The following is a 14,847-nucleotide window of genomic DNA, read 5'->3' as shown; positions in this document are numbered from 1 at the left end:
AACGTCATTGTAACACTTCCGTGAGCGACAGTTTGTGTTGTACCGGAATCTCCCTCTGAAGTAGGAACCGACACTGTCGCAGACGTCTGAGTTTTCTTTGGAGCTGAACATAAGAGAACATCTGACGCCATTGCTTGTTGTTGATCACTGGTTCTCTTGTAAACCCTCACTGCCTCGCTTTTGTGACCTACAATAAAAGAATTCATCTTGATAAGTCATTTCAAATTGTACATAACCGTTTGAAAAGCAGTTTATATGATATTGTAATCGCTTTGCTTGGGGCCATCATTGGGATTCGAACCCGGATCTTGGCATGTTAACCATAACACATGTTGACATCACAAGTTCTAGCATTTAAAATCGCCAAATTGCAATTTGGCCCAGTCACTTCAAGTTTCATTCGTGTTTTGCAGATATTCATTGAGTTACATACCAGTTTGTTCACAAATCTGTTGCTCGCTTATGTTTGCCTCGTAGAGACGGGTAGCAGCAGTGCATCTGAGCGAGTGGTTCGTTTTCCTTCCTTCAATTCCGGCTTCAGCACATATTCTCTTCACCGTTGTCTGGATTGTGTTGTGGCCCATGGGCGACTCTAGGTACCATTTTCCATCCTTAGGTTTCTTCATCGGGGTGAAGTAAAACGCATTTGCTCGAGTTGAAGATGGTAGGCTGGAAAGTTAAATTGTGTTGACATAGAATCAATTAAGTATGAAATGTTTGCATTTGTCATTTATATGCCCCTAAACCAATGCGTGCAATCATCATCAGGGAGTAAAATTATAAGACAATTTACATGCAGTATGGGTCAAGTCACCCGCATGATGTGATTAAATGAGTGGTATATCTAAAGAATGTATAACATGTATCAGAAATGTATCAGAAAACATCTAATACATACCAAAGTGACTTGTACTTCATGAAAAGGCGCACATAACATCGTTCCGGGTTCTTGGTATTTTCATACGCTCGCACCTTTTTCTTCTGCAGTTTCCTGTCTTTCACTCCCCCGGCATTTGTCTTAGAGACGTCTTCCACATACTGCAGGTACCTGCGGCCGTTCTGGTCTGTATGTGGGCCTGTAATCTGAGGTTGTTGGTGTAGTCTTAAACTCCGATGTTCCTTTCCACCTCTCAAGGCGAAGTTAAGTCCTGGAAAATAAAATTCCGTACACAATTATATAATGTTTATCTATTTTGGTCTTAACACGGGATTCAAAATATCCATCCAAACTTTGTTTGGTTTGGTTTGCCTCAAAGTGAAGTCGGGCATTTTGTTCCAGTTAATCACATTTATTTTCGATGTGAAGGTTTGATTGTAAATGCCAAAATTGCTAATATCCGACTTTTCGACAGGGAAATCAAATGCAAAATGCAACTCACCAGTTAAGTAGAGGACTGTGTCCAGGAGTTTTTGCGGCGTGCCTTCTCCAAGAGCCCCCTTCTCCCACAGAGTGTTCTCCTCGTCTCGAGTTATCACCTCTGTAGGTTTTCTCACGTCTGCTCCAAGACCAGCTGTGGACCTCTCACGCATGCATGCGTCCAGTGCCTGTCTGCTGTCCTGGAACTCTTCGCCTTCCATCAGATTGTAAGGAGATTTGTTAGCTTTCAAGTGTGACGCTATTGCCGTGAATAGCCCATACACAGTAACAGCTGGGTAGCAAGTCCCGTCCACTTTCCTCGCCTCGAATAGGAAATACTTTAGGGCTGTATTTATATCTTTAGCAGTCATATCCAGCAAGTCTTCAGTCAAGACGGACGACGACAGCGCGATGTTTGCATCCATTGACCTCGTCCGACGCTCTTCTTGCCATCGCCTGAATACTCCTTTCGCCCAATCATTTTTGTACCTTGTCGTTCTTGGAACACATCGAGATAATTTCCTTTCAATATCTTCCTCAGTCAAAGGTGCCGCGAAACGGAACAGAAAATCATCATCATCATCATCATCATCATCAGCAGCAGCAGCAGCAGCAGCAGCAGCAGCAGCAGCATTGTCATCATCTTTCTTAAACTGCGACTGTGTTAAAAACATTTCGTCTTCGCTCTGGTTTGCCATGGTTAGCAATGAGCGGATTCAAGTAACCACGTGGTATATAACTGACTCACTCACAAAAAACATGTGCACTGCGTGAAAATCCCGTGCGTTTTCTAACTTGTGCATTAGAGTTGCGACATTGCTGTCATTCCGAATGTTCGCGGTATAGTGAGGTCCTAATTCCTTATAACGCAATATTTAAAATGACGGTTTATAAGCAAGAGAAAAAACTTCTCCTCAGTTTTGGTAGAGAATGTAAACCTTCGGGGGTCGGGAAATCCCTCGGGGCTACGCCCCTCGGGATTTCCCTACCCCTCAGGTTTACATTCTCTACCAAAACTTCGGAGGCGTTTTTTCTCCTATACATAGCACATGATTGGGGATAGGGTTGATGTACATGACTGCATGAGGGTTGATGGGCATGTTTACATGGGGGTGGATGATGTACAAACACAAGTAGATAAGGATGTACACGGGTAGATTGGCTATACATGGATTACATAGATTACATAGATAGAATGTACACAGATAATTGAGATTAATTTATCAATAAGTCCCAGGCACTTGGTAGGTACAATCCTTGGTCACGGTTGATTGCTGGTTTCTGTCTCCGGATCTCGATGGCTTCTTGCAGTTTCCTTTGGCGCCAGTTGTTGTTGTTGGTAGATAGTATCCTAGTGTCCTCCCATCGGATTGAATGTCCAGGGTTCTTGAGAATGTGTTCAGAGATGGCCGATTTCTGGTCGAGTTTGCTGACAGAGGTCTGGTGTTCCTTCATTCTGGTGTTGATTGGTCTCAGCGTTTCTCCAATGTATCGGTCGCCACAGTTGCAAGGGATCTGGTAGATGCATCCTCTCGGGTTAGGGTGTTCACAGCTGGGTCCTTTACCGTTGGCTTTTAGGTAGGTCTTGATGGTCTTGCCACTGGAGAAGGTGACATCGATGCTGGCTTTGGTCTTGATGAGGCGTGATATTTGATGACTGATGGGGCCAAGGTAGGGTATGGTTACTCTGATGGGTGATGGAGAAGGCTTGAGGCGGGGTTCTCGGTCCTTGAGGGTCTTGTTGATGGTGGCTGTGACGAGCTGGGGAGGGTAACCGTTTAGTGTGGTGAATGTCTTTCTGAGGTGGTCCAGTTCATTGTTTAGGGCATCAGGATGGCAGAGGGCTTTGGCACGTCTGGTAAGGGTGGCGATGATAGCTTGCTTGATCTGAGGATGGTGGCAGGAGTTGTAGTGGATGTACTGGTTGGTGTGCGACCTATGTATCTATGTATCTATGTAATCTATGTAATCCATGTATAGCCAATCTACCCGTGTACATCCTTATCTACTTGTGTTTGTACATCATCCACCCCCATGTAAACATGCCCATCAACCCTCATGCAGTCATGTACATCAACCCTATCCCCAATCATGTGCTATGTAAACATCATCCACCATTGGCTTCCACCCTTTTCCCCTATCATGTACATCGTCCTTACCCCCTACCTGTGTTATGCAAACATATCCCATCATCTGTAATGTATTTCCATTGGCTTCTATCATTGTTATCATAACTGTCGGTTTCCAATCAGCGCTTGTTTATACTGGCTTCCAGCTTTCATTAAGTCATTCCACTTGTTACTTTGTTATTGCTTTACCTGTACATATAAAAATAGCTCTGTACCCCATACTCAATCACCTGATGAAGGAGGAAACATTAACTCCGAAACGTTGTGTTCTCATATAAAGAAGTTGATATCCATATAATCTTCATTCTTAGATTGTTGTTTCTGCAAATGTGTCAATGAATGAATGTTCTTTTCTGTAAAATGTTTTCATTTCAGAGGCTACATGTTTTTGTACCTGGTGGTCTGTAAATAATTGAGTCTTAACCAGACAATACAGTGATCAACAGCATGAGCATCGATCTGCGCAACGGGGAAATGATGACATGCATCAACCAAGTCAGCCTTTTATGGCAAGCAAGAGTTGCTCAAGGCCTATTCTACCCAAGACCTTTTTGGGTCTCAATATGTTATAGTTGTTAGACAAATTTACATGTACACGATAATCAAGCAACGTTTGTTTCCATGATGACAGGAAGGAGGAGACCAGTAAGAGGAAGTCATTAATGATCTTGTTGGGGGAGCGAGGGTCAGGCAAGTCAGCCCTGGTAGCAAAATGGCTGAAGGTGTTTCACGAAGAGAACCCTGATATGAAGGTCATCCATCATTTTGTTGGCTGCAGTTCACACAGCACTGACATCACCATCTTCCTCACACACTGTATCAAGCAACTACGCTCACATTTCCTCTCTCAAGGTACTTGGATGCTGGACATGATACAGTAGTCATAGGCATGGAGATATTGAAAATGAGCGCAGACATGTTTGTGGAAAGTCACTGATATGGTGGGAGTAATCGAAGTTATGATCACCCTAGCACTTTGTACAATGTTACAGTGGAACCATTCATGAAATGAAAGGGAGTCAGTGACTCTCCATTCCTAAAATATGATGGAGCTGAGGCTGAGCATTTTTAAGGAATTGATAATTATGAGGATAAACAAAATGCCTTACTCTGATCATTCTTAAGGAGTTAATAATTATGAGGATAGACACATCCTTGCTTTGATAAATCATTGAAACAACTGTGTATGGTAATGTAAATTGTAACTATTGGCTTGTGACAGGGCACATCGGACAGTGGGTGAGAACACAACCACCTGTTCATTTCTAAAAAATAATGTGTCACTGAGACAATAGAATGATGTCAAAGATTTGTTTAATGGGCTTACTAGAAGTTGGTGAGTAAAAAACTAGCGCTCATTGTTGTTTTAGTTCCCTACTGGCCACCTCCAATTATGTACCACTTGTTTACTCTATCACATGCTGTTGTCAATGTATATCCGCTGTTTGTCACAACATACCATGTATAAGCTTCTCACTATTTGGTTATATTCACATTTGGCTTGAAAATGATGTAAGAATCTACATCGAAATGTCGCTCAACATAACAAACAAGAGTTGTAATCCATAAAACTGCATGTTTCATTAATTTTTTTGGTCAAAGCTTACATTTACGTCCCAGTTCATATAGCACAATGCTAACAATAGGGCGCTGTCAGACTACTCTCATGTGTGAGAGTAAGTCTGTCTAATGTTCGAGTCATGATGTTCGAGACAGTTCGCTGTTCAGTTGCGGTGCTGTTATGTTGGCTATGTTAGCTCAGCAATTTTCCAGCTATATGGTAGCTCTCTATAAATTCTGAAACAAGTCTGAACCAGACAATCCAGAGATCAACCAACTGAGCTATTTACGCAACTGGGATACACTGACATGTGTCAACCAAGTCAGCGAGCCTGGCAACTCAATCCTCTTGTATCAAGTATGGTTTGCTGAAGACCAATTCTAACCTGGATGTTGTAAATCTTGATTGACAGATGCATGGGATGACTCTAGCTCTCCACCTCAGTCCGTGGACAATGAAGACCAGCCGACCAGCTTCCTGGAGACATGTGAAGCATTCCTGGCCTCTGCCTCCCTCGGTCCTTGTGTCCTGGTGTTGGATGGGATAGATGAGCTGGGAACATCCCTTGGTCTCACCCCACAGGAGGTAATGTATGAAGTGCTGATGCACGATTGTTTTACAGTGTAAACCACTGAAGGTAGGGTTGGGTTTGGCAAGGGTTGTGAAGTAAAAGTGTGACAGCTTCACCTGCAGGTATATGTTGGTGTGACAGACAGGATGTAGTGTAGGGCATGGCAATGGTTTTCTTAGTGTAGGTGGGACAGCCACATGAGGTAGTGTGGGGTGTGGCAAGGGTTGGTAGTGCAAGTGTGACAGCCAGAGCCACAGGAGGTAGTGTAGGGTGTTGCATGGGTGGGTAGTGCAAGCGTGACAGTCACAGCCACAGCCACAGCCACAGGAGGTAGTGTAGGAGTTGGGTGGGTAGTGCAAGCGTGACAGTCACAGCCACAGCCACAGCCAGAGGAGGTAGTGTAGAATGTAGCATGGGTTGGGAGGTGGTACGTTGTAAGCCACTGAGGGTAGTTTTGAGACTTGAGGTTGGTAGCGAGGCTGTCACAGTGTAAACCACTGAGGCTAGTGTAACATCTTGGATTGTCTGAGAAAGGGGAAGTTTGGTGTACATGTACTCATAACTACCCCCCAGGAAACTGTGTATTGTATTGGTGTAAGAAACAATCACAGAAATATTTTACTGGAGAAGATGCAAGGAAACAATGATCAATATGACAACTATATGCTTGCTGCAAAGAACAACATGATTATGGTTTTCTGTGTAACAGGTGAAGGAGTTCCTCTGGTTGCCCTCAACACTGCCTCAGAAGTGTCGTATCATCCTCACCACCACTAGATCAGATCTGACCTTCCGCAATCTTTCCAAACGGTCAGACGTCCAACTGATCTCCATCCCGTCCATCACGTCAGACTCCCACAAGATGCAACTTCTCCAGGACAGCATGAAGCAGCACTACTCCCACATCTCCAAGTCCTGTCTGCAGCAGATCCTGGACATCAAACTGGCCTGTCGCCCCTTATTTCTCAGTGTTCTTGCTGCCGAGATGCAGTGTTTTCATGTATACATGAAGCTGGAAGAGTTCATTGAGGACAATCTAGAGGTGTGTTCGGTGCGGGAGTTCTGGATCAAGTGTCTGCAGAGGTGGACTAGTCACTACAGCTGGCAACTGGATTCACATTCCACGGAGGACGATGACAAGAAGGAATTTGGTATGTAGAAATGTCAGTCTTGTCAATAGGAACTAATTGTTTTTAAGAGTGCATGGAGGGCCCAGATATTTAAGGTGCAGGAATTTACTCAGCGGAGATGCCTCCCTTGGACTAACCAGAAATCAGTAACCATGGCTAATAGTCTCAGTTTATGCTATGCTCTGGTTATGTTTCTTTTTGGTATTTGTAGAGGGTTACACAAAATATTTACATGTAATCTAGACTACCATCTTGTGTTTGTGATAACACTGACCGGAGTTATTTTTGAAAATGACTAGAATATGCAGTTAAAAGGACCCAATAGAACAAAATAATGTTGTATACCCTAAGAAAATTATTACGATCCAATATGAATACCTCAAAGGGAAAAATGGTTATAATATCAGTCACAGGTTTGTCTGGTCCAGACCTGATATGTTCAGACCACAGTGTTCATGCTGCTATGTGTTCAAAGCAATATGAAAAGGAAAAACAAACAAAGACTGGCCTGAAAAGCAATTGCATTATTAAATCTCTGTTTGCATGGTTTGATTGGTGCAAACCTGTTTATATGTAGTCTGTTGTAATGTTGGCTGAATATTGGGGAATATGGCACAAAGCAGTGTTTGAAGAAACATGATCCTCCAATAAAAATAATGTGTATCAAATGATGTGTATCAAATGTATTTTTAAGACCAAGGATTTAAACAATATAGTAGGTTTATCTCTGTGATGCTGTTTCAGAATATGTTGGCTGGGTGTGTGATGCACTATGTCTCCTGGCACTGTCACGGAACGGCTTGTCTCAGATTGAGCTCATGCAGCTTCTGCGCAACATCGGCTACGTGGGCAGTCTTGAGGTGTCACATTATGACTGGCTACAGTTCAGGTCTTGTCTTGGGTCATCTGTGTACGACAGACCAGATGGACTCATTGTCTTCTCACATCAACATCTGAAAGAAATTGTAGAATATGTGGTGCTACGTAAGTTGTAATGTTGTTTTCTTTGGATTCAGGGGTGGAAGGGTAGCCAAGGGGATAAAGCGTTCACTCGTCACACTGAATAACCAGGTTCAATATCCCTAAATTGTTTGACAGTGTGTGATGCCCATTTCAGGAATATTGTTAAAAACTCCATATAACTAAACTCATTCAGTCACTCCTTGACTCAGTTAAACATGCTTACCCAGAAAAATGTCTTCTCTGCTATTTTCAGTGTTTAGAATATTGCAGTGTTATTGAAAAACAATGCCACAGAAAGAACGAGATAAGATTAAGTATCCTTTTCTGCCAAATATTGAAGTTGGGAATATTGGTATGAAACTTCCAGCCAGGTGGAGATGGTTACCACCATGGTAGTTCACTTTTTGTAACTTCGTTTGGAGGGGATATTACTGCTGATCATAAAGGGAATGCAATACAAGTACAGCCTAGAACCAGTCTATATTTGAATAAGTGAGTCATTTTAGTTTTATACTGCTTTTAGCACTATTCTAGCAATATCATGTTGGGGGACACCAGAAATGCTAATATTTGAAGGCTTTATTGCAGATATTTTTTTTTAAGGAAATGAGGTGACACTTAAAAGAATATTTAAATAGGATACATTTGTGTTGTGTATGTAAATACATAGTTATCTGAATATGCCATCTTTGTTGTAACTAGGCATTGTGAAATCATCATCGAGTGATGTGTGTCAGAAGTCGGAGCTCGAGACAGAATGGGTGGAGAAGAAGAGGAAACTACACAATCATCTTGCTGAGTACTTCCACGATCAGCCTCACTCACAGAGGAAACTCCAGGAGCTACCATGGCAACTGATGATGGCAGGAGATCATGAAGCACTATTAGGATTTGTCACACACATTGAGTAAGAACAGAGTTACTTATTCCTTTATCACCCCCCTCTGGATTCCAGGTCGGAATTGGTCCCTAGCAAATTATGCTGAATAGCAAGAGGTGACTATGTGGACGACTCTATCATTTGGTTGATAGAGTCTTGGTTCCTTGAGAGTGGACTGTTGTTGATTATTGGGCTTTTGCTGACAGTATTGATCACTGGATTGTCTGGTCCCTATGTTAGTCAGAGGATGTTAACTTTGCACCTTGGTGGGGTGGGCAGTGGTTACAGCTTTGACTATTGCAGTGTCTGGTCCCATTGCTGGTCATAAGATGTGGCTAGTATGTGTACTTTACTACTGTGTGCAGTGTGCTAACAATGTTTTCAGTGACCTGACTGTGTTCGCATTAATGCAAAAAGCTTGCGTTTCACCCAAATAAATCTACATTTCACACATGATATTTTCTACCTAAAGAGTTAAGCAATTTGTGTTCTGGGAACAAGTAACTGAAAAACGTACTTTGCCCAGAGACCATACATCGGTATATGGTCCCTGCTTTGCCCAAAGAAAAGCATATCAAATAAACTCTCTCTCAGCTAATTTGACTTGAAGGTGATGACAACATACTCTGAACTGGATGGAAATGACATCTGCATATCAAAATCTTTACTGTTCAAGCCCATACCTTTTTAGAGATCTTTTTGGTTGGGTCATACACGTGCTGTGCATGCACGTGCAAGATTCTTTGGGCTATGTGTTTTTTACTTTCTGCCAACACTGCCTGACTGAAAAGCTCATTCCTGGTTCTACCTTCAGTTTCAGGCTTGAATATTGCTTTGATGTTTTATTGCTCACTCACTTTTCTATGATGCCTTTTGAGATTTTCTCTTTGGTGACATGTAAATGTTTGATCTCCAGTTACTTGCTGGATTTGCTGGATGAGAAGGGCAAGTTCCCAGGGAACAGACATGACCTGAAGATGTACTGGGTGTTCCTGTCACGGGTTGGTCTGGATGTGGACAATACATACTCTCAGCTGCTGGTGCGGATTGGGCTTCTAGAGTCAAGTCTCAAGGTCTTACAGGTGATAGTGACATCTGGCCCTCTTGACACTAGGCTAACACTTACTTTTTCAAAATGCATACGTCTGTAGACATGATGATCCAGGTAGATCTAGGACTCCTTTCATGAAGCCAACTTTTCTAAGGTTAACATGAACTCCCATTCTTTAGCATAACACTAAAGTTACCTTAGTGACTTTTCAATCACCTTAGTGCTTTGTGAAAAGAGGCCCTGGTCTTGAGCAACCCATGCTTGTTTTTAGAGGCAATTAACAGGATTGGGTGGTCAGGCTTGCTGGCTTGGTTGACATGTTATCATATCAAAATTGCTTAGAATGATGCTCATGATGTTGGTCACTGGATTGTCTGGTCCCCTCCCTTTTGAGTATAACTGTGGCCTTATTTCTTGAATATTGCTGAGTGCAGGATTAATCAAGAAATAGTATCAATTCCTTATATTCCCAACTCATCAAAAATACAGAAGGAGTGTCCACAGAAGTCTCTTTGAAATCAGGATTGGTCTAAAAATGTACTTAAATGGGTTGGCTTAAGTTCTGGATGAACCACGTATTATCAAATCTATATTATTTCCTCTTGTAGCCTGTGATGATGACAGAGGTACCCGATGACTCAGACTCCGAGGATGCAAGAAGTGTGGAGACCCCTGATCCCAGGAGGTCCACCGCCCTTCGCACCCCGACCCCCCGATGTCAGCAGTTGTCCGTGATAGAGGAGGGGTACAGTGAGACAGAGGAGAGATTCAGCCAACAGGTCAGGATCATGTCTTAGAACAAAGTTTGAGAAGTGTTAGTTGTAGATTGATGATAGTTTACTTTTATGCCACTTTTAGCAACATTCCGGCTATATCATGATTGTTTTTGCACATGGGACTCATTCTCAGACTAACAGGAAGTGATCATGGCTTTATCCTACACTTATATGATGCTACTGGATCAGGCAGTACATGAGGAATCTTATGGTACCAAATGTGAAAAGACTGAGTTTACATTTCTACCAGAAATATTATTTGAGCTTGCAGGTACCGTATATACCCACATATAATGCGAGTTTTTCATACCTGGAATAAGAGGGTCAGGAAGGGGGGTCCCATTATACACGGGGTATAGGATCTTACGTATGTGTTGATCCTTTGCCTGCTAATAATCCTGGCAATATGTTTTCAGTCAGAGGTACAAAAAGATGAAGAAACCATATGCATATCTGATAAAGGTAAGTGGCCAACACAAGCCAAACCATAGTAATGTTTGTTTCTCTACACACTTGGTATGATATCATTAAGAAAACTGATGGGTTAACTTCAGAATCATCGATGACTGAAGATGCGGCTGATTTAGTTCCTACCACTTATCACAAGAGAAATGTTGGTTTTGCAGGACTGGTTACCTCCCTTGCATGGCACATCGGACAGTTCTTGCTGGAGCTGGGACACGCTGAGACCACCAAGCAGATCCTCACAGGCCTCCTGCAGTACTTCATCAGGGTCAGTAATAGCCTCTCCTACAGTCTACACATCATATCTTTAAGAAAACAATTCTTCCCCATATTATCTCAAGCAGCCTATTGTCATCCTCTATTCAGATCTTTGAAAATAGTTTCAGTACCTTAAACTCAGCTCAGAATACCTAAGGAGCCAATAAACACCTCTTGATCTAAACCTAAAACCAATTATTGTATATATGGTGATGTGACACGGTACAAATAAGACGACAAGAGAAAATGAATGGAAGGAAAGGAAATCAGTGCTCCATGTATTTGAAATTTACTTAAATATATATCAAATAAATATAGAACTTTTTACACATCAATGTCAGTCATTTTCTGTCTCTTACCACAGCTTTGCAATATGAATTTACATAGTTTCTTGAGCAATATACAGTAAACAAATCTCTGAATGACCTTTTATTTCTCTCCAATGCAGAACTACCCATTGAGCTGCCGTGAGCTGAAGGTCATGGCGGAGTGTCATGAGATGCTGGGAAACATCCATCACTCACGTGACGACATGCGGAACTGCGAGGGTTCTTACCGACGAGCACTCAGGATTGTTATCGACCTTATTGAGAAGAATGATGAGGACACTGACCTCACTTCTCTACAGGTGCTCAAAGGTAGGTGTGTTTCTTCATTACACTGAGTGTATGGTGAATTATGCTGCAGTCAGCAGTATTACAGCTGTGTCTCTGCAGCCTGTGTATCATTGTGTCTGGACTAGGCAAACCAGTGACTGAAGATATCCTCCACAATCTATGCTGTTGAGGGTAAATTAGTTGTCTTTGAGTTGATCCACAGCACATATCACCTGTGACAATCTGGGTTAGAACTGGTATTCAACAACCTTTGCTCGTTGTAAGAGACGACTCGTGGGATCGAGTGGTCTGGATCGCTAACATGGTTGACTCATGTCATTGTATTTCAGTTGTGTAGACCAAAGCTCATGTCTGGTCCAGATTCGATTATCTACAGATGGATGCCCTATGGCGAGAATATTTCTGAGGGTAGCATTAACAACAAACAAACAAAATCATTGACCACTTTACCAATCAGACCAACTGATCCACCACTTATAGGCAGCAAAGCTATGGACGAAGTCCAACCTAAATACTTCCCAATTTGATCGCCCTTTAAACTATCAATAGTCGCTGGAAATGCAGTCTAACCAGGGTTCATTAAAGGTCATACACTTAGCTGTCTCTGTCAAATTGCATGTGGTCAAATGATTGCTAGTGTGCATTGCATATTGTCATCAGCAGACAGGCAAGCAGACATATAGTTGTCAATAAGCCAGACATTGACAGAGTCTGCTTATCTATATCAGCATGTTTTTTCGTTTTACAGTGAGTGAGTGAGTGAGTGAGTGAACTTTTTTTTCTCTCTTTTTATGTAATGAATAGCTTATTTACTTGTTTGTGTACACAACCAAGATTAGAATACTGCTCACGACTTCATACTCCACTCAGGCATACTGTTACTAGCTCTGTGAACCTATTCACTACGAATGTGTTGTGAGCAGCATATAGTTGTTGAAACCACTTTTTCCACCAGCACTGTGCATGAATTATGAGTGTGAGCTTTTTTTCTTTGTGTTTTTTTTTTTAACTTGATAGGTTGAATTTGCATTTTTAATGATTTGTTTCGGTAATTGCATACCGAAAGGTAACATAATCTGCTGTTTTAAAGAAAATGATGTGTAAACTGTATGAATCCAGATTGTTTCAAACATTTGCATGTTCATTAGCTGAGAATAGAACAAAAAAACAGTTCATGAGAATGTGTCAGACAACAAAGGAGAAGAACAAGACAGACCATACTGAACCAGAATAGATATATCTGGAGAAAGCCATAGTCATTAACTGCCAAATTCAAACACTGGTTCCCTGAGAGTGGATAAATGTGAAGTGGAGATGAAAGCCGAAGACAAAAATTTGTTGCATGCGTGAAAGAAAAGAGAGTGAGCCTTCATGCCCTTAAAGCATTTCGGATATGTTTCTCCATTCTCTCTGGGCCCAGCTCATCAAAGGCAGCTTTTGATGATATGGAATATGCAGTGTTGGCTCAAGAGAGGGTTTTGGAGTGTTTTGACTCATCAAATTGAGTGAGGACCCCCTCTACTTTTACATCTGCCCATCTATTTAACATTGGAGGGGGTCCAGAAACATTATTTTCATCAATTTGGACCCACTCAAAATTTCACCTAAATCTAACACTGAATATGTATGATTGTCACCAAGGTATGCAGAAAGGGAATACCTTAGGGTGTATTTGGGATTTACCGGCAGTCTGTAGCGGTTAAAGTAGGGTGCATAGCTGGTCCAACTAATTAGAATGTAGGAATTACAATAAAAGCAACAAATTTCATTAGTTAATAAAATAAATAATAATAATAATGCATAATGCATTTATATCCATCAAAACATGCTTAGTGGTATTAAGGACAAATTATTATCACAGACATTAATATATTACCCATACAGGCTAGGATTCACAGGTGATTATTTGTGATAATCACACAAATTACATTGTGGGAAATAAATAAAATTACCAACTTTGTACAATTGATTACAGCAAACATGCCCTCATTTAAATAACGTTCAGTGCCTTGACAAGGCTCTGCACTGTGAGCATTGTTTCAACTCAAGCATATTTCCCATAATAACTCTTTACCTTGTTGGTTAATGTCTGAATATTACCCTAGTTAAATCGAACTGTCTGTGATGCGCTGGAAGGTTCATAGTCTGCTCCCACCAAGTACCTATTCACTACTGGGTAAACAGGCAGTTTTGAACAAACTTATTTACCTAAGATGAGACTATGTGTTTCACATATACTTCTTTGTGAAGCAAGTCCTAGAGTGAGTGAGTGAGTGAGTTTTACGTCACACTCAACAATATTCCAGCTATGTGGCGGTGGTCAGTAAATAATCGAGTCTGGACCAGACAATCCAGTGATCAACATCATGAGGATCAATCTGTGCAAATGGCAACTGATGACATGTGTCAACCAAGTCAGTGAGCCTGACCACCCGATCCTGTTAGTTGCCTCCTACGACAAGTATAGTCTCCTTTTGTGGCAAGCATGTGTTGCTGAAGGCCTATTCTACCCTGGACCTTCACGGGTCCAGAAGTCCTAGAAGGTCTCAGGTGTCAAGCTGCCAAACACAGTCATCCATCCCAGTGACCAATGCTGCTTAACTTCAACTGATTTTATACCTGGGCTGTATGCAGGCCACACACAGCCATTCTTGTTGCTGACTGTTGTTATGAAACAATATAATAATACTAACACCACTAGAAACCCTTTGTCATGACACAGATCACTCTATCCGGAGATAAGCCACCCTCTCCATATGCTGTCTATCACCATTACGTTAAAATCTCGTACCCATGAATATCTGCCAACAGTCAGGGGTGCAAGATTAAGCAGATTATCTATAATTCGTAATGATATGCCACGCAGCAGATGGGATTATGTGGTTATACAAAGTTTAACCTGTAGCGATTAACTTGGCAGCATTCAAGAGAAGCATGTCACCTTTGCCAGTGACTGAAGGACAAATGAGTTTTTGGATCATTGACAAGTTTGTCACAGAGCTCTGACGAAATCTATGTTCTGTGCAGTGTGAAGTTGTTTGGTTCAGAGGAGGTGGATTGCTGTGGGCTTTGATACCTTCATGGTGAAT

General features: G+C 41.8%; 1 protein-coding gene across 1 annotated transcript in view; it reads left to right on the top strand.

Annotated features, from left to right (window-relative positions):
* Positions 1-14,847, top strand: part of LOC137296259 (tetratricopeptide repeat protein 41-like) — a 53,135-nt gene that overhangs the window by 26,002 nt on the left and 12,286 nt on the right. Inside the window, exons 4-13 of the mRNA XM_067828009.1 lie at positions 4,118-4,338; positions 5,460-5,632; positions 6,328-6,769; positions 7,493-7,732; positions 8,414-8,618; positions 9,508-9,673; positions 10,251-10,421; positions 10,835-10,880; positions 11,045-11,151; positions 11,590-11,779. Coding sequence (XP_067684110.1) covers positions 4,118-4,338; positions 5,460-5,632; positions 6,328-6,769; positions 7,493-7,732; positions 8,414-8,618; positions 9,508-9,673; positions 10,251-10,421; positions 10,835-10,880; positions 11,045-11,151; positions 11,590-11,779 — 1,961 coding nt within the window. The remainder of the gene's footprint in view (positions 1-4,117; positions 4,339-5,459; positions 5,633-6,327; positions 6,770-7,492; positions 7,733-8,413; positions 8,619-9,507; positions 9,674-10,250; positions 10,422-10,834; positions 10,881-11,044; positions 11,152-11,589; positions 11,780-14,847) is intronic.

This window comes from Haliotis asinina, chromosome 9 (genome assembly GCF_037392515.1).
Source record: "Haliotis asinina isolate JCU_RB_2024 chromosome 9, JCU_Hal_asi_v2, whole genome shotgun sequence".
Classification (NCBI taxonomy): domain Eukaryota; kingdom Metazoa; phylum Mollusca; class Gastropoda; order Lepetellida; family Haliotidae; genus Haliotis; species Haliotis asinina.
This window is presented reverse-complemented; position numbering and strand designations above follow the sequence as displayed.